We start from the raw sequence: 18,998 nt of genomic DNA on the forward strand, positions 1-18,998 counted from the left end.
CAACTAAGAATTGACAAAAAGTTGCTTAATAAACTTGCACAAATCCTCTTCCTGTGAAGCTGGAAGACCCTACTAACTCTGAAACCAGCAGGTACCAAAGCAGACACATTAGCATGGTTCCTGCCTGGGCACATCGCACTTCACCAATAACTACAGAGCTATCACTGCTGCATACAAGTGTTTTTAGCTTCTACATGCCAGAAAGGCAATGGCTTAATACCCAGATCCAGTCACCTTGTTCATAAGGGATTTTAAAGCAGTCCCTCGCTAGTTTTATTTTCACTGTTTATTGGCTTCTAAAATGATTTTCCTCTACTTTGGTGCAAATTCCAGTCTTAAAAAAAAAAAAAAAAAAAGTTAAACCAACAAAAAATATTAGTCAAAGAATCATCCAACTGTGAGGAGGAGGGAGTGGTGTGGACACCCAGAGCAGGGTGGGACAGAATTGTAAACAGGGATCCTTCATTCATCTTTGTGCCTGCCTTCGTATCATCACCCAGCCATGAACACAACGACTGAACACAGACACAAGCACATGCCACAATGTTTTTTTTCTGCTGCTGAAAATAAGAGGTGATTAATGGAGGTGCTTCTAATTGCTGTGCTTTTGTAGTTTACCTTCACAGTATTTCTGAGGATGGTATTTTCACGAGGCAGATCACCTCAGAGATGCCCTGTACAACCTGAGTCAGAAACACAACCAGCTCTCCCCTATCTCAGTGCCAGTACTCACCCTGTTTCCGCTAAAAAAAGGCTCGCTACCATCAAGCCACCAGCCCAGTCCCTGTTCTGCCTAAGGAAGATTCATATTAAACAGCAAAAAGAAGAAAACTTTAGGACTAGATAAAACTTAAGTTGAGCAACATATGGTTAACAGTATGAGTATTGCTGTATATTGCTGTTAGTAAGCAGTTTGCAATTTAAAAATATATACTTATATACATATATATATATATATTGCAGCCCATATATCCATCAAAAGTATTTCAAAAGACAATTTAAAAAAAAAAATCCAGTTTAGTACTTAATGAAAAGAGACAGACATTTATAGGAAGCATCTATCTGAAGTACTTTTAGTCTCCAAATCTGAGCTCTGCAAAGGCTTTCAGACACATAGCAAAAGGTACGTCCTTCAAGGAGTGCCACTTACTCCACATGTCTCATTCTGCGTTTGCATGGGATTAGCCTTTGGCTCCATGTCTTGCCTTTTTTGGTTCTGCTTCAGTTGGTTTAAGGAAGGTTTTGTTTGTGCAGCTCCAACAGTTTTGCTTGTCCACTGGTCAACTAGCTTGTGAAGATCATCTGTGAACGTCCCTTTCTTGTTGTTACTGTTGTTGGCCTGAACCTGCAGGGTTGATTGTGGGAGGGGCTCAGCACATGTTACCAGGCTGTTTGTTGAGGATCCTGGAAAATCACAAAGAAAGTTGATGATGGCATCTCTGCTTCACCACTTAGCTGCTCCAACACTTTCTTATCTACTGCAATTCAAACAGGTGGCTTTTCAGACTTTTAACCCTCCCCCTCCTTTCTACAGAACACTTTTGCTTAAAGAAATGGTCCAAGTTCAATTTGTTCATATTTTCTATTACATTACGTTACCTCAACCACGAGGCTGCTGTGCCCACAACTCCTCTCTAGATATAATTAATGACTCAGAGAGAAGAGACGAAGGCAGTCCCAGTAACACTGACACCCTAAGGCTTACAAAGTCTCTTCAGAGGAGACTACCATGAGAGACTGGGAGGCAGGAAGTATTTAAACTGCATACATTTAAAAAATTAATTTACCATTCATTTTACTTGCACAAATTTACTGTCCTCCTGGAAAAACTTAATTGTTGCATAGGTTACACATAGGGTTGGCTACTATGCCTCAAAGGCTCTGGAAACCCACCATCTCCATTGATGATGTTAGCACTGTTTACTCTGCCATCTGCATATTTTTTGGGGGAGAAAAAAAAACATCAGGACCATGAATGTACAAGATGAAAGGGCAGAGAGGAGGACATGAGTGGATATGCGAATTTTGTAGTCAAAGATAGAGACAAAACATTTGGTATAGATAAAAAAAGAGAGGAAGAGTATTGTCAGAGATTTAATTTTCTTTGTTCACTTATTTCTAGAAGAACTAGGAAAAAAAAAATTGTCCTTTTTATGTGTTGGTAAGTACAAGTCTGACATCAAGATCAGCAGAGAACAGCAATTGAAGGTGCCTGAATTTGACCTAAGCAGAAAACATAAAGGAACTTTTCAGCTACTGTATTGGATACAGGTAAAGGTTTGAAATAAAGACCACCTCTCCAAGCAAAAAGTTCATAAAACTGTAGTAAAATTATTATATAAGCCAACATGAACATTCAGTCTTCTTTTATCTGTTAATGACCTACCAGTCAATGAAACCAATAAAACTAATTAGTCCTATGGTTATATAAAATACATTATAACCTTTAGATGATCATGCATTCAACCTGCAACATAACTTCTAAGTGAATACTCATTTTCTTTTCCTTTGCTTGGGGGAAAGGGATCAGTGAGAAAAATAAGTATTTTGACAGGAAAGCTCTTCAATTAGTGTTTAATATCTCATGCAGCTCAGCAGAACTGAGATTGTTTTAAGCTACGAATTCCTCCAGCAGAGAACTGCAGTCATATAAAGATGTGTATTTCAGAAAGACAAACACTGGATCCAGTTTTCTCGATGCATGCATGCACAGTCTCAAACAAGAAGATTACCACAACTGTCTTGCAGCATGCTTGGTTCCCGAGACATCACAGCACATGCATTATTATGAAAGTATCACAATTTAAACAGTCCAATTTCGTATCAGTATAGGTGCATCAGCTCTATTTATTAAACAACTAGCTTTTAGTAAGAAAACCAAAATTAACAAAAAGCAAAAAACATCCCATGCCATGAAGGAAATACTGAGAAACAAAAATGGGATAGTTACTACTACTGTGATCTTTGCCTAGACATAGTCGTTTCAAGGTGGACCCTACAAGGTAAAACAATACAAGACATACAGAATTAGGTAAGACTAAACACAACAAATCTGACGGACAAGCTTCTGTACTTTTAAGCAATCAAGAAGTAGTTATTATGCAAGAAAGGACAGACAAAGTCAGCAGTTCAGGTGAGTAAAGGAAGTCTAAATAACTGGACAGCTCAAACCTTTCTTAAAGTGCAGCCATTCAGAAGCTTTGAGAGGTACAACAGCATGCCAAAAGCAAGGTCCCATGACTTAAAGATGCATTTGTTTGGGTTTTTTTGGGTGGTGGTGGTGGGGTTGGTTTGTTGTTCGGGGGTTTTTGTCCTTTTTTTTTTTCTCCAAATTGTCTTGGCTTCCTAGGAGGTTTTGATTCCTACTCTGTTTATGCAGGAAATGATGTCAATTCAGTTTGTGATAGGAGGCCAAAAATGCTTTCAGGAACAAGTCAAGCTAGTCTGGCTGCAAAGACAAACTGTAAAACAACCCTAGAAGTCCTGTTTTACAAGTCCAAAAAGATACATTGTTCTGCAGGTCTGAGGCCAATTGTTTCCAAATACTTTATTAGCAGGATTTGTGTCTAAACGTGAGAGTCTGAACTTCAATTGAAAGTAACTGTGAATGAGTTTCCCTTATGCCTTGTCCAAGTGCAGAAAAATAACCCAGCAGAATAGCTGAGTTTTTATTTAACTAAACTATATGGTTTTTTTTCATTATTATTTCATTACATCCTTCATCATGATTTTACACATTCTATTGGATAGATAGTTAGAGTACCAGAAGTGTACCGAGACCCCTACTCGAATGTCAGACTTTGCCAGACATAAGCACCCTTTCTCTTTGAGTGCCAAATTTCCTGAAAGGTATTTTGGACTTGGTAAGAAGAATATCATCATGGTATGGGAGGAGATGACTATCTGGCATGGGGCATGGCAAGTTTATTGTGAAGAAGCACTTGAAAATATGAGCAAAATCAGAGTGGGCCAAAAATGCAAGATACAGGATGGATGAGTTTTTTCTCTACAGCAAACCAGTGTAGATATTTTATGTTACTGTGCCAGAAATGCAGCTTTAAACTCAAGAGATTCCAGGTCCGGGTTGACATAGGCTCTGAATGAGTCTTTGAAGGAGAAAGGAGAGACTTCAGTCAGAGACTGAGGAAGAGAAAGTAAGGAAAGGAGGGAGGAAAAAAAAAAGCAGAGAAGAAATGCTTGTGCTTTGATATGGGTGGCATGAGGAGGAACAGAAGAACTGCTTTAAAAGATTTTCTTATTATTTCATATAGTTTAATGAGATTTCTATTCCAGGAAAATCAGAAGGACATGACTACAGTAACATCTCATGCAAGCATGACCAAGTTTAGTTTCTCATCTCAAAGCCTAGATACCGTAAACAAGTCATAATCACAACTCAATGATCTGTGGTGTATTTTTCAATTTTTTCCCCCTCTTTTCCCTGATAGACCTTACCTTGCCTATCTCAAAACTAGGTAGCAATCCCCACTAAGGAAACATCAGTGGCAGTAATACCAGAATGCTTTTTCCTTACCTATCCTGCAGCACTTCTGCACATAGCAGTAGAAAGTGTTTAGCACAGTATGTATACAAATGAAAAGCAACTGCCTGCGAAAAACAAAAGCAGGCAGCTGACTGCAGTACGTGCTCAAATGCATGTAAAAAAGTTTAATCACCAACCCCTCTGCTTCCTGAAAACCAAGTCACAAGTTTATACGCTCCTTGAGCGCCAAATCAAACCTGGGGCCCCCATACGTAGGGGGAAGCAACGGAGAACAGTGATACTGCGCAGATTCGCAAAATATCCACACGCGTGGAATCAATGGTAAGGAAAATATTTCAGAAGAGTCAGTCACCAAGAAGAGAGCTGTTTCTTCCAAAGTGTATCATTTCAGCGTGTTGCTTGGGAGATGAGAAATGTTATCTAAGTGGTGATATTGCCTGAAGCAGGGACTGACAATCCTTGGCTATGACTGGTTTTAAATTCAAATGAAATTAAAAAATTCCCTTGGTAAGCCTAATTCAGCAGATTAACTGTATTAGTTCTAGAATCAAAGTGTTTAAGAGCTGTAAAGTTAAGGAGAGGATTTATAATTAAGATTTAATCTAAGATTGCAGAAGTTCAGCAGCTTTTTACCTACAATTTCAGATCTTATTTGAGAAATTAAGTAGCTCTTATACCATATAGGACAGAAAAAAATCCACTGTCCCATATTTGCACTCAATAACAGCTGTCAAAAAGCTTGAAACCTAAAATAAAATTGAAATGGCAATGAATTGTTAGACCATTTCCATAATTGCACATACAATATATTAATTACTACAGACTTGACAAAAATCATTTTATACAAGATTACACGTCTATGCCAACTGGAGCTTTTGAAAATTCCACTCACAATCAGCACAAACTCCTCCCTAAGACTCCCTTGCAATTTAACACAGGTAAGGAGATCAGGCTAAAATTATGTTGAAGCCCATAAAAAATATTTTATTCCATGAAAAGTACAAAAGCAAAGTCAATACTGGACAGGGGGAACACATCGAAAAGCAGTTCTTGGAGAACACTGTGAAAGTGTTCAAGTTCAGTGGGTCTCATACCCAGGGCAAGATATTTGGTAAAGCTATCTTTACTGCATCTGAACATTTCTTTTTAAGAGTGTGCTGCTAATTTGTCTGCTGACAGAGTACAGACCTCACACTGGAATACCTAAGCTCCTCAAAGGCCTGTTTTTCCTTAATCAGAGATTCAGAGCATTTCTGAAAATCCAGCACAACTTTTCCCAGAAGCTCTCAAGCAAAAAATCACAGGCAAACCTTGACTTGTGGAATAAACTGGACCCTGAACTGCCTGGTCACCAAGGTGCCTGCACTGGACAGTCACATCCCAGCCTCGTGCACCCAGCACTTGCTCACCGCCTGATCTCCTTGCTCAAGCATGCAGCAAAGAACATAGAGTCATAGAATGATTTGGGTTAGAAGGGATCTTAAAGATAATCTAGTTCCAACCACCCTGCTATGGGCAGGGATACCTCCAGGGTTGGTGAGGTGTTTTTTTTTTTTTTTTTTTTTTTTTTTTTGTTTGGTTTGGTTTGGTTTTTTTTTTTTTTTTTTTTTTTTTTTTGGTTTGGTTTGGTTTGGTTTGGTTTGGTTTGGTTTTTGTTTTTGTTTTTGTTTTTAGCAGGATCAGGCTGCTTAAAGCCCCATCCAATCTGGCAAGATGCAAACCTGTTTAGCACTTTGCCCAAATGTGTGGCTCTGCCTGCATGCTGGGTCAACCTACATCCCTTCCTAAGGGGATGGAGCATGGGCAAGCTGGCATTCCCATCATCACCGTCTAGCACTATTTTCCCTGAGGCACATGCTCATGGCTGCTCTGGATACTGGCTCAGTTGAACCACCAGCCATACATCCTTCCCAGCAGTCCCAGCCCTAGCTGCCCCTGGGGAATGATGGGGCCGCACACAACCCCATCTTCGTCTCTTCAAACACACACTACCCACTTGGCAGACTCGCTGGGAAAACAAGCTAAAATGACCTCCTATCCCCGGATCAAAACCTATCAGTGATTCAGCTGTGGGAAACTGTCTAGCAACTCAAGTGACAGGCAGTATTTGAAACTAAGCTGCACTCCCTGAGCAGCAGTGACTTTGGATGGATGTGTCAAGGATAAGTGCTTGAAACTCAGTCCATCTCATCATATGACTTAGAAATGGGGGAGTGCAAACCTCCTCTCTGAACACTTTGCCCAGAAGAAACCAAGAAGAGAACATATGGGCTGAGAACAGAAAGCAATTAGTCGTGCTGAGTTATTTAAGCATTGGAAAAAGTTCGCGATTTGAAGGATTTACATATTCCCTTGGTTTCATTCACAATATCCATGCACTCAAACAGTTTTAATACATTGGTTTTTAATTGCCATCTCCCAGTCTTTTTGCATCCTCCTGAATAGTAAATCTGTGAAAGATTAATGAAATGGGAATTTCATGTGCAGAAGAAGAAACTACTACGGCTGTTATAGTATCAAATGGGAAAATTTGTGAACTAAGAATTCCCCTCAGGTTGTCAGAAAAAAAACCCTAAATGCAACATTGTCTCATGACTTCAACAGTCATTACAAACTTGCACGATAATAAATACAGTATGCCAAGCAGTAAGTATCAGTTTTCAAGAACATTGAGTGCTCAGACTTTTCAGGGACCTCAAATAAAAAAGACTTCTTTTCTAAAATATTATTTATAACATTAGGAGGAGTCTATTTGAGTGGCCTTGTGCCTTTGATCTGTACCACTTGGATAATGATGAGCAATGTAGAACTCCAATGGGAGATCTGATATTAATGCAAATGAACAATTAGTTAACCAAACATTTTCTCAAGAACATTATTAGCCTTTCGGATATTATATGTAAGTGGCCTATAGTACCTGTTCAGCACAACATATCTTTATTGTACAAGCAAAATCTGTTTGCCTAAAAAGCAGCATATATGATTGGGTAAAAAGGTCTTAATTTTTTAATTAAATAGCTTGATATAATTTGGTTGAATTGCCAATTACTTTAGAAGTTATATAAATAGGGTACAAATAGCAGGTGCACAATTATTTGAAATAAAAAACACTGGAACCTAGAAGTCCATTTAAAAGTATCGTCCAAAAATCTGATATTGCTTTTTACTTATTTAATGCTTTGATGAACTGCTAATTGACTTCATCTCTGAGGTCACATAAGGTCATAAGAAAATAAACTGAGTAAAGTGCTTCAGCCAGATCAGCTTACACCAAAAAGTTGATGGTACTCTCCCTTGGAGTGACCAGATCTTCCTGCTGCTTATGAGTACATAAAAAATTGCTCACTCAAAGTAATTGAAGTGAATGCATGGGGAAAAGCCCACCTAGAAAAGAGATCTTGAAAGAACTAGCTGGAGCACTATTGTCTCAGCATTTCCACATGCAAAGAGCGGGGAAACAAAATTAAAGAAAATAGAGTGGATATAAACAGTACTGTATATAGTGTTAATACAGCCCTTGTATGGAAGTTATACCCTTCAGTGACCTTCTAGTATTGTATCAGCTTGCTACATGCATGTCTTCATAGTCCAAACATGTGTGAAAGAGACCATTCGTCTACAGAAGGATGGATTTCTTTTTGTTGTTGCTGGAACTGGGACAGCAGACATGTATATTTGCCACATTGCAAATAAAATTACTTCAACATAAATCACATTAAAGTACAAAAGCTTTGATAAGTCCAGGGTAAAATTTACCATAAGGCTATATAATAAATGATGAGATCTTCCACACATGCTTTTGGTGCCCAGGCATGAGCCAAAAGCAGTGCAAAAAAAAGCTTTCATATGAAAAATTAATATAAATAAGGTGTGTTCATGATGATTACTCAAAAGAAAGATAAAAAGAAAGAAAACATGGTTCAGAAAAGGGGGCATCCTGCCAAACATATTAGAGATATAAAATATGGAATTGGAAAAAGGGGTAAAAGAAAGATGTACTGTGATAAAATACAAAAGAACAAATACAAACAGATGGACAAAGACACAGGTCCACTGAGGAATCTGGTACGAGGTTTGCTACTAGATTTATAGGTCACTCTCTCAGACGTTTGGTGGAAAACCGTCCAGCCTGCAAATGAATATAAAGGGAAGAAAACAAAGACACTTATAAAGTACAAGTAGCTGCGATCAGATGTCCTATACCATCAGTCAAATCAGCTTTGTTAGTTAAACATCCACATCTCCATTTTAACTTTGCCAAAAGGAGTAAGTTAATTGACCGTACACAAAGGATGCAGTAACAGCAGAAGAGAACAGATAGATATTTTGTAGATTAGTTTGGCAGGATGTGCAATGAGAGGAAGGTATTTTAATCATCATTGTAACTTCCAATATGCATGGCAACAAGATCAGTCATAGCCTACAGAACTGTGCAATACACAAAAGTATCAGAGGTCAGGACTGGGGAACACAGCCAATCTACAGTCATTTAGCTGGGACTCCAAAATCATGCACAAAGTTAACTCCTTAGATAAAGGAAACATAACTTGGTTCCCTGGTTTTCTTTCCCACCCCCAGCTCCCACCCCACCTTCACACTCAAAGTGCTTTGGTAGCTTAAAATGAGGAACTCCGGGTCTACCAGTATCAAGGGGCTAAAAAAATCCAAACAAACAAAACAACCCAGAATGAACTAGAGGAAACAAACTCCTATAGGTTTTTGTTCTCCTTTTTTCTCAGAAATCTGTAAGGCAGACTCCAGAAAAGGTGTTAGTATAAAGCCACTGCTGGCAAGAATAAAAGGTATTTCCTTCCTAAAAATGAGCATCCCTTCTTAGGTGTTTGACTCTTAACACTCAGTAAGATACTTTATTTTTTTTCTTCTGACAATACTGCAATGATCTTTTTAAAGATAAGCCAGTAATTTGGATTGTTAAAGGTTTATGTTCCTGTATCACTAGAAGTGAAATCCACTCCTAAAAAGTTCAAGCATAGGGGAAGCAAACTAATTTTAGCATGTGCTGGAAGACATGCTGAACAGCTGGTATGAAAAAATCACCTTGGCCAGAGCTTGCATTCACGTCACCTCCTTCAGGGCCTAAGCCAGAGCAGATGTCAGAAGACAAAGAGGCTTTGACAGAGCACGGCTGCTGTGTCTGAACAGCCTTCCCAAAGGTGGCTGATGCAGAAGAAGTTACTGCTGTTGCTTCAGGAGATCCAGGCTGAGTTTTAGTTGTTTCTTTGTGGGGTGAATCTTTAGCATCTGAAACATTACCTGAAAGAGCAAACAAACAAAATACATGCAGTGGCAAATTCTAGGAAACCACAGAGTAACAATCCCTGCCTCAAAGTAATCATTACTTTGTCACCAAGAGAAACAGCAGTTTTGCACAGACTTGCACCAGAAACTAATCTACACATGCTGATCCACTTCCTGCAAGAATCTTATGGAGTACGTTTGATTTTTAGTTTCTTTCCTGCATTTTTTCAGAAAGACTGGAGTTAGGACCTCACATGGAACACTGCCAAAATCAAGTGAAAGCTGCAGAAGTGCCTATGTAGGAGCACTGTCTGCCCAGCTACAGCTCCTGCCTGGCTGCAGGCGAAAAACCAACCCTATCCCAGCCCAACCAGGACAAGGATGAACACACAGAATAACTGAGAACACAGAGGTTTGCTCTCAAAGCTGAAAGGTGAAAGCAAGCAAATGGAGAGAAACAAGAAGTTGATGTAAAAACATGAGGAATTTTTTATTTATAGCTATCTATATATAGACAGATACAAGTCTATATGTAAATATATGTATCTATATCTGTACCTACACGGATATCTCGAGTAAAGAGGATTTACCACCACAACACCTTTGTATTTGAGTATCATTTGTTATATGGGATTTATCAGCAAAACTATCTCTCAGTGGAAACGACAATTACACCAGTAACTGTATAAGAAACTACCTTGCTTTATCTCTCAGAAAAGACCTAGCTAGGAAGGCCAAAAAATGAGGAATACATAGTCAAGGAGGAGAAGACTCAGTCATGAATACTGATTCTTAAAGAGAACATGAAGTTTACACAGTGCCTCAAAAAAAAAAAAGGAAAATAACATGGAAGAAATACACGAAGGAAAGCATGCACCAAAGCAGTAACCTGACTGAGCATATTTGTTAGCTATAACTGAGTGTGAGAAGAAAAAAAGATAATTGGGACATTTTATGCAGAAACAAACTTAAATTCTTTGGACCAGAGCAGCACACTGATGTGAATCAAGATCCATGAGTGGAGACAGATGTGGGATTTGTGAACAGAGAGTGGGAAAAATGGCTAGAGAGAACCCAAGAACAAACTAGATAATGAATGGACCGAGGATAACAGACAGAGCATCTAATTATCAAGAAAACCTATTCATGTCAGGCAAGCAGCAGCTAAAGAGGTATAGAGCATTGAACATTGCTCCAGTTCCTGTAGGCAAGAATACTGAGATTCAAGACTGATCACAGAACATCTTGCCTCTGAATCTTTACTTTTCCTATCTCAGTTGAAATCCTTAATTAAAAGCAAAAACCTCCAAAACACTCCATCTGTAGTTAAGACTGATGCAATGAAATTCAAAGTGAACCTATGATGACTAAAGACCCTAGCCCTAGGACTTTGAAAACAAGAGCTACCAGGTTTGAAATGCAGAGTTAATGCTGGAAGTGCTGCTCCTCTAAATTACAACATGAACTATGCTGAAGAAAAATCACATTTGTTTCTACATTTTGTGGAAGGAAGAGGTACCAGGGTATATCAGCACTTCCCAGCTGAATTATATCTTGCTACTTTCAAAAGACATAATGACCCAAGTCTGTACTACTCTTTGAAAAATCTCTAACTACTTCAGATGGTCAAAGCATCCATCAGTGTTATAACTGTTTTTACCTCCCATCCTTTTGGGAAAAAAATGCAATCCAATGTTATTTATACAGCATCTTGTAGGAAAAATAAACAACAACAAGATACAGCACATGATCAATAAAGGATAACAGCACCTAAGAAGTGAATACAAACATCAATAAATAGCATTTGGAGAAAGGATTAAAAATGTACCCAGGCTGCATTCCAAACTGAAGTGGCCTATCGTTTCTCTGCCAAGCGCTGCAGCTGATGCAGAGGAGGCACGTACGGCTGAGCACCGGGCAGCTGCAGTAAACCCATCCCAAACAGTCTGCAGGACGCAAACTTGAGCCATGGTATGAAACCCAGTACAAATTCAGTGCCTCTCCTGCAGTCCATGCAATTGCACAGCAGAGCCACAAACAACAGGTGAATGGAAAGCAACCTAGTGTACCTACTTGTGCTCGACGTTCCGCTCCTGAGCTGCTGGACCAGAGGGTTTAATAGTTTTCCACCTTTCAGTTTGTTTTTGCTCGTTCTCCGGCGACGGCTGCTTGGTGGGGCTGAGTGAAGGAACCCCAGGTTGGGAGGAAGAGGTTTCCCTAACCGAATATACAGTGCCTCTATCTCATTCTTCTGCTGAGTCTGAAGTTCAGCAATTTCTTTCATATGCCTAAACATAAAAACCAATGAACTCTGCTAGCAATATATTCAATAAAGCATCACATCTTGACATTATTATTAGTTATTTAAAAAAAGAAACTAAACAGTCTTTGGTGATCAAATAATCGACTGCCCATCCAAAAGTATGTGAAAGTTACAACGGTCTATGTGGCAAATGTGGTGACTGACTTCTCACATACTCATTTATAAGGCAGAATCATAGAAACCTAAAAGGTTTTCAACACCCTCAGCAAAAACAATACATTTTGACATGAGATCCGACACGAACACAAACTATTCCAGCATTTTTCTCCTCAAACCAGTGGCTTCAAAAAAGTTAACTTTCAAGGCATGTACACCAGTTTGAAGGAGTTTAACATAAAGAAAAGCAAAAGTGCTTCTCATAAAAATGCCACATGAATCATTACCTTATTTTTAATGTAGATTTCATGATGCCATGAAGTCAGTTTAAAGGTTTTGTATTCTGTTTGAAAAAGATGTATCATTTGTATTCGGTAAAACCATTGTAAACTTCAGCTAAAGCTTAACATTTTGGTTAAACTAGCATTTAATGCTAATTTTTGCCCATCATCTGCCAGGAAAGAAAGAGAAGTTTGAATATAAAGATGCTAGCTCTCAGAACTGGCAGCATGACAGACTCCTTCCTATCAGGCTCACCCAGTCTCTTGCCAAGAATGCCTTGATGAGAGATCCAACGTGAGGCAAAGCAAAGGTCCTACCTGCATACTGTAAAAGTGAGCCTGGGAATAGTGATGGGTCTGTAGACCCGACAGTCTAAATCACCCATGTAGACAAGGGTATGAAGAGGACACCAGGGCAGCTGTCTATACAGCACCCAGATAATTTTTATGCTGTCTTAAATAGCGTCCACATGGGAACCTACTATCACTAGGAACCTAATATCACAAATGTTACATGTGCTGTTGTTTCCTACTGTATCAACAGAGCTTTTCACTTTGAAGCTAGACATTTCAGCAGAAATGTTTTGGGGTTTAAAAAAGGATATTATTGAATAATACAGGTATTGTGCCCAATTTGGGGCTCCCCAGTTCAAGGGAGACACAGAACTACCAGAGAGAGTGAACAGAGGGCTACAAGGATGATTAAGGGACTGGAACATCCCTCTTACGAGAAAATGCTGAGAGACCTGAGGCTCTTCAGTCTGGAGAAGACTGAGAGGGGATCTTCTCAATGCTTATCATTATCTAAGGGATGGGTTTCAAGAGGATGGGGCTGGTCTCATTTCAGTGGTGCCCAGCGATAGAATGAGAGGCAACAAACACAAACTGGAACACAGGAAATTCCACCTCAACATCAGGAAAAACTTCTTTCCTGTGAGGGTGACAGAGCACTGGAACAGGCTGCCCAGAGAGGTTGTGGAGTCTTTTTCCCTGGGGACTTTCAAAACCTGCCTGGACACCTTCCTGTGTGGCCTGCCCTAGGTGACCCTGCTTTGGCATGGGGGTTGGAAGGTCCTAGCCATGCCTAACTTGCCCAGAACTGGTTTACTCATTACAGCTATGAAAACCACATATTTGGCTCATCATATGCAGAGATGTCACCTAGGCACCTTCACACAAGCCTCCCTAGTGCATTTGCAAACCTGACATACTTTTCTCTCAGGTTCTGCAGTTCTTTCTTCATATCTGCGTCCTCAAATTCCGAGTCATTGTCACTGCTCATGTATGATGACTGGGAGTGGAAAGATGTTATGTTGATGGTGGGAATTTTTGATCCATGTCCATTGGGTGAATCGAGGCCTGGTGAGCTAGCTTTGCCAGATCTTTGCAGAAAAGCAGCTGCTTTTTTAATTAAGTCAGTGGCTGGACTGCTGCTTGGGGGGGGCAGCTGGGGAGGCGCAGCCCAACAGCTGGGCAGCCGCAGCCGACTGGCGATGGAAAGGCTCATCAGCAGAATCGCTCGAACCCTGGTCACAGAGGACATCAACAGAAGAGGCTGTCTGCACCCGTCGGACAGCTGTCTTCAGATCAGGGCTGGAAGGTAGCTCATCCAAATAAACGTCTGGGGGTGCCGAGAACCTCAAGCAGTGTGGCGCTGTTAAAGTTAATTCATCTCGTGTGCTGATTACTGAAAACCTGCCAATAGTTTTGGCTGGTGTACCGCTGTCATGAGTTTCAGCCTGTTTTCCATAGGAACCAGAGTCTACAGAGTCATCCCTTTGAAGGTTATTTATCACCCCATCTGCTGTAGATATTTGCATTACATTATCTGCATGTGCAGAAGAAGTCATAGACTTTGCATTCTCGCTCTTGTGAGAAGTTTCCATCCGTTTAGTTATGCTTAAAGATGTAGGTGCAACCTGAAGAAAATAATAAAGATTAATTTTGAAAGTAACTGTACCAATCAAGCATAAAACTGCTTCTAGTTTCTGGTTACCTGAAGGAGGCCTTTTGTTGTAGCAACAGGAGTTGAAGTGATGCTCGCAGCTGAACCTGATTTACAAGTTGGAAAAAAAAATAAATTCATGTCTGGAATGCTTTAGTATAATAAAAGCCAACACATTGTGATAAACTGAGGTGTGAAAAAGTGTAGCACTGAAGAATCCTAGAATGTCTGGGCTGGAAGGGACCTCCAAAGGTCATCTAGTCCAACCTCCTTGCCATAAGCAGGGACATCTAATCTCTGTAATACAGGATCTATAATGCAGGAGGCAATATCTGTAACAATAAAATACCTGCAGGTAGGCACTCTCTTCAATCTATTTATTTGGGGAATTCAAATAATAACAGGAGTGTAGAATTTCGTTAGCGAGTTGAAAATTTTTAAGGAGAGAACCAAAAGAACGAAATCTGCATAGTACATTGGGCCTGCATTACTAAGGTGTTCTTGATGACCTGGATGAAGGGCTGGAGTGCACCGTCTGCAAATTTGTTGATGATATCAAACTGGGAAGAGTGGCTGACACACCAGAAGGCCGTGCAGCTATCCAGAGGGACCTGGACAGGCTGGACAGCTGGGCAGCAAGAAATTTAATGAAATTCAGTAAAGGCAAGTGTAAAGTCCTGCATTTGGGGAGGAACAACCCCATGCATCAGTACAGGCTGGGGGCTAATCTGTTGGAGAGCAGTTCTGGGAAAAGGACATGGGAGTCCTAGTTGATAGCAGGATGACCATGAGCCAGCAGTGTGCTCTTGCAGCCAAGAAGGCCAGTGGCATCCTGGGGTGCATTAAGAGGTACGTGGCCAACAGGTGGAGGGAAGTCATCCTCCCCCTCTACTCTGCCCTGGTGAGGCCCCACCTGGAATACTGTGTGCAGTTCTGGGCTTCTCAGTTCAAGAAGGACAAGGAACTTTTGGAGAGGGTTCAGCATAGGGCTAATAAGATGAGCAAGGGCCTGGAGCATCTGTCATATGAGGAAAGGCTCAGGGAGCTGGGGATGTTTAGCTTGGAGAAGAGGAGGCTGAGGGGGGATCTTATTAATGCTTATAAATAACTAAAGCATGGATGTCAGGAAGATGGGGCCAGGCTCTTCTCAGTGGTGTCTGGTGACAGGACCAGGGGCAATGGCCACAAGCTGGTGAACAAGAGGTTCAACCTGAGGACAAGGAAGAACTTCTTTACGATGAGAGTAACAGAGCACTGGAAGGGGCTGCCCAGGGGGGTGGTGCAGTTACCATCTCTGAAGAATTTCAAGGCCTGCCTGGACATGTTCCTGTGTGATGTACTCTAGGTGATCCTGCTCTGGCAGGGGGGTTGGACTAGATGATCTTTCGAGGTCCCTTCCAACCCCTGACATTCTGTGAATCTGTGATGCCTCAAAAAAGTAATTGCACTCAGGCCTTCAAACACACAAAATGCTGTAGCTGACCACAGATGGACTGGTACTTCACACATCTCATCTGACAGATACTGACACCAACAATTAAAAGTGCCTGACATGAAGTTAAACAGACATTGCTGAAAGTGGAAATTATAAGCACAAAAGATAGCCACTTGGGTCATGGAATCACACAAGAAGCAAAATATTAGTGGCAGTAATCAAGACATGATTATTTCACAAGCTGCACACTGATTCTGAAGTTAAACCAATAAATGTAAGCTTTTCAGAAAGCTGCTTTCTGAAAGCACACTGCGTAGAGTGAACGTAAGGCAAAAATCTGTTCACTTCATAGCTCTGAAATGGCGACATGCATCATTGCTTGACAGTATCTTAGGTATATTAATTTTACACAGTGCTCTATTCCACTTGCATACTCTTTTCTTTATTAATAGTGAGACAGATGAAGACAGGCTACCTGAAGCCCTCCCTGCTCACATTGACCTAAAAGCAGCAGACAATCTATGTCCACCAGGACCAAAATGATCTATGTTGTCATACAAACTTTGTAGCCAGCTTTGCCACAATGATCTCAAAAAAATATATATATTATAAGCCCTTACCAGCCCAATCTGTAACAGCAGGAGCAGTTTCTCAGCCTTTAAAACTTCCCATGACTTGTGAAGACAGGTAAATGGAGCATGAAAAATACCCAGTTACTACAGCTCCTACTATGTTATAGAGAGTGCCGCTGTATCTACAAGTACCTGAAGAAAAGTACTCTTTACAAGTTCTCTGTGGGACTTCATTGAAAATCTTAAAGGCTTCTCCCGCTGAGGGGCTACCCTCAACTACGCTATTTTTGTCAACATGTTTTTATGAAGCCCATGAAATTCAAAGGATTTTCTCTTTGGACTTTTTAAGGGCACTGGAAATTTATTAGTGGGAGCACAGCCGTCCATGTGAATACCCTGTACCTACACCACAGACATGTATTACATACTGATGGTTTAAAATAAATCTTCCTGGGAGGCAGTTTCTCTCTGGGAAGCTTGACAGAAGTGAGACATTTAATATTAGTTATAATACAAATAAGATCAGAAATACTTGTGCTGGGCAGAGTTCTGCAGTTAACCAGAAGAGTGTGCAGCAAGAGGACACCAGAGAGGAGGACCACACACTAGCAGAGATGCAACACTGCCATTCGTCACCAAAAGGAACATTACCTTTTCTGCTTGCCGACCCACCTCTTGCTTCTGAAGAATGAGTACTGATGCCAGTGACCTCTGACTTTTCAAACTTTCGATAAAAAGGAAAAAGAAAAAGAATTTCAGTCTCACGCATAAAGCCAAAAGGCAATGCATTCTTCTTCCCTCTCTGCCCTCACACTCCTAAGGAATACTAAACTATTTTATACCGTATGTGAAGGTGGCCTCCTAGCTTTTCCTTCAGCTCCCCCATTTTTTTTTTCCTCCCTTGGAAGAATAAAAGTTGTGGCAGTGTCACAGAGTGAACTGCAGCCTAAGTTACTAAACCACTGAATTATATGTATCATTTGAGGGGTTTGCTTTTTAAGCCAGACTCTACATTTTTCATCTGTATGCCCATCTTCAGAAATTCTATGTCTCTTTTCTTATTGGCACAGATTTTAATAGGACTGATTCATATTACTGGAGAGACACAACACCTTTCACACAGAGACAGTTTTATCTGCTGTAGAACATCATGTGTCATTATAAACAATACGCTCTAAAGAGTTACTCAAGTGCAGCCGTCCTTCCTGTAACATCCAGCATCTTTCAAATATCCAGCTGACACTACACAGAACAGCCTCATCCTTGCTAGTAGTGATGTAATTATCTGCAGAAACGCTACTTTCCAAGTAAGATATACACTGATCTTCTAGCAGAAAGTGCTGCAAATCTGTCGAATTTCAAAACCCCAGGATTTTATCTGAAAGAACACAACACAGGTGCAAATGGAGACACTGAGTAAATAACAACCCAGACAAGCTGGTCCAGCTTTCCTCAGATGCTTCCCAAAGAAGTCATGCTCTACAAAGTTCCAACAAAAACAAGAGAGATCATTACTGGAAGCAAAGCAAGCTTCTACCTATGGAGTGTCTTTCTTTAGCTGCAGCACTTGAACAAAGCAAAGGCTCCTGAAGTGTTTATTTTCATTCAGACTGACTTGGAAGGCAGGCATTATAATCACTGCCATTGATTTTTATACATTATATATATCAAAAATTCCTACTGAAGCAGGATTGTCTTCATAGAACTTGAATGACTACAGCCTTCATGCATATCACATCCTTAAACAAAAAAAAAAAAAAAAACCCAAATTATCACATCTCTGCCTGCTTTAGAAACAGGACGCATGAGGAGGGAAATGAATTAAGAGTCACAGAATGTATTGGGTTGGAAGGGACCTCTAAAGGCCATCTAGTCCAACCCCAAATTAATTAAGATATACCACTTTTAAACCCAAAGGTAGAGTTTGGCTTTCACCAGCAGGCATTTATGTAAAATGAGTCAGAATGCATCTTTTAAGAGAACTTTCATCCTGGAAAGCAGCCAACAGACAAAAGGCAATATACCCAGGAGCAGAAAGAAACGTAAAGCATTCAGAGATGCGAGAAATCCATAAACGTCCTACCACAGGCTCATTGGTTCTGAGCTCTGCTTTGGTGCTCTCCCTGCAAGCTGGATTTGGGGGTATAAAGGTCAGTCACTGCTGGACTAACCAGTATTGGGTAGGATGAGATCTCAGGTGGTCTGAGTGGCACCAGCTGGGCCTCAGCAGCAGCTTTCACCTCCTTGGCAGTATCTGCAACACTATGGCCTGGTTCTCTCAAATCCAACGCCAACACGGGAACTTGATCTTCGAGAAAAGGTGGCAAGTTAAATTCAGTGTCGCCCTGTTCTAATGGGACAGAGGTATCTGGAGTCCCTGCTGATGCAGAAGAAGTAGGAACATATTCCTGGTAAAGTAAATTGCGCAATTTCTCATCAAGGCTTTTTATCGTGTTGTCCGCGAAGTCCACCCTGGGCGGTCCCTCTCCGTCGGACTCGGTGGTGCTCGGCTGCTGCTGTTGCAGCAGGCCAATGCCCATGCCGGCCGTGGGCTGCGCCTGGGGCGGCGTCGCGTGCTGCTGG

At 40.7% G+C, this 18,998-nt stretch overlaps 1 protein-coding gene across 1 annotated transcript; it reads right to left on the reverse strand.

Annotated features, from left to right (window-relative positions):
• Positions 1-1,150: 1,150 nt before the first annotated feature.
• Positions 1,151-18,955, reverse strand: LOC103782588 (serine/threonine-protein kinase WNK2-like; the record flags this gene model as incomplete). The annotated part of the gene is made up of 10 exons (XM_008950361.1): positions 18,587-18,955; positions 17,067-17,139; positions 14,900-15,036; positions 13,948-14,382; positions 13,675-13,910; positions 11,837-12,051; positions 9,563-9,778; positions 8,535-8,633; positions 2,951-2,995; positions 1,151-1,404 (listed from the first exon to the last, which is right to left on the reverse strand). Coding segments are annotated over exons 1-10 (2,079 nt in total), but the record flags the coding sequence as incomplete, so codon positions are not given.
• Between the last annotated feature and the right edge of the window lie 43 nt (positions 18,956-18,998).

This window comes from Merops nubicus, unplaced genomic scaffold (genome assembly GCF_000691845.1).
Source record: "Merops nubicus isolate BGI_N331 unplaced genomic scaffold, ASM69184v1 scaffold15712, whole genome shotgun sequence".
NCBI lineage: Eukaryota > Metazoa > Chordata > Aves > Coraciiformes > Meropidae > Merops > Merops nubicus.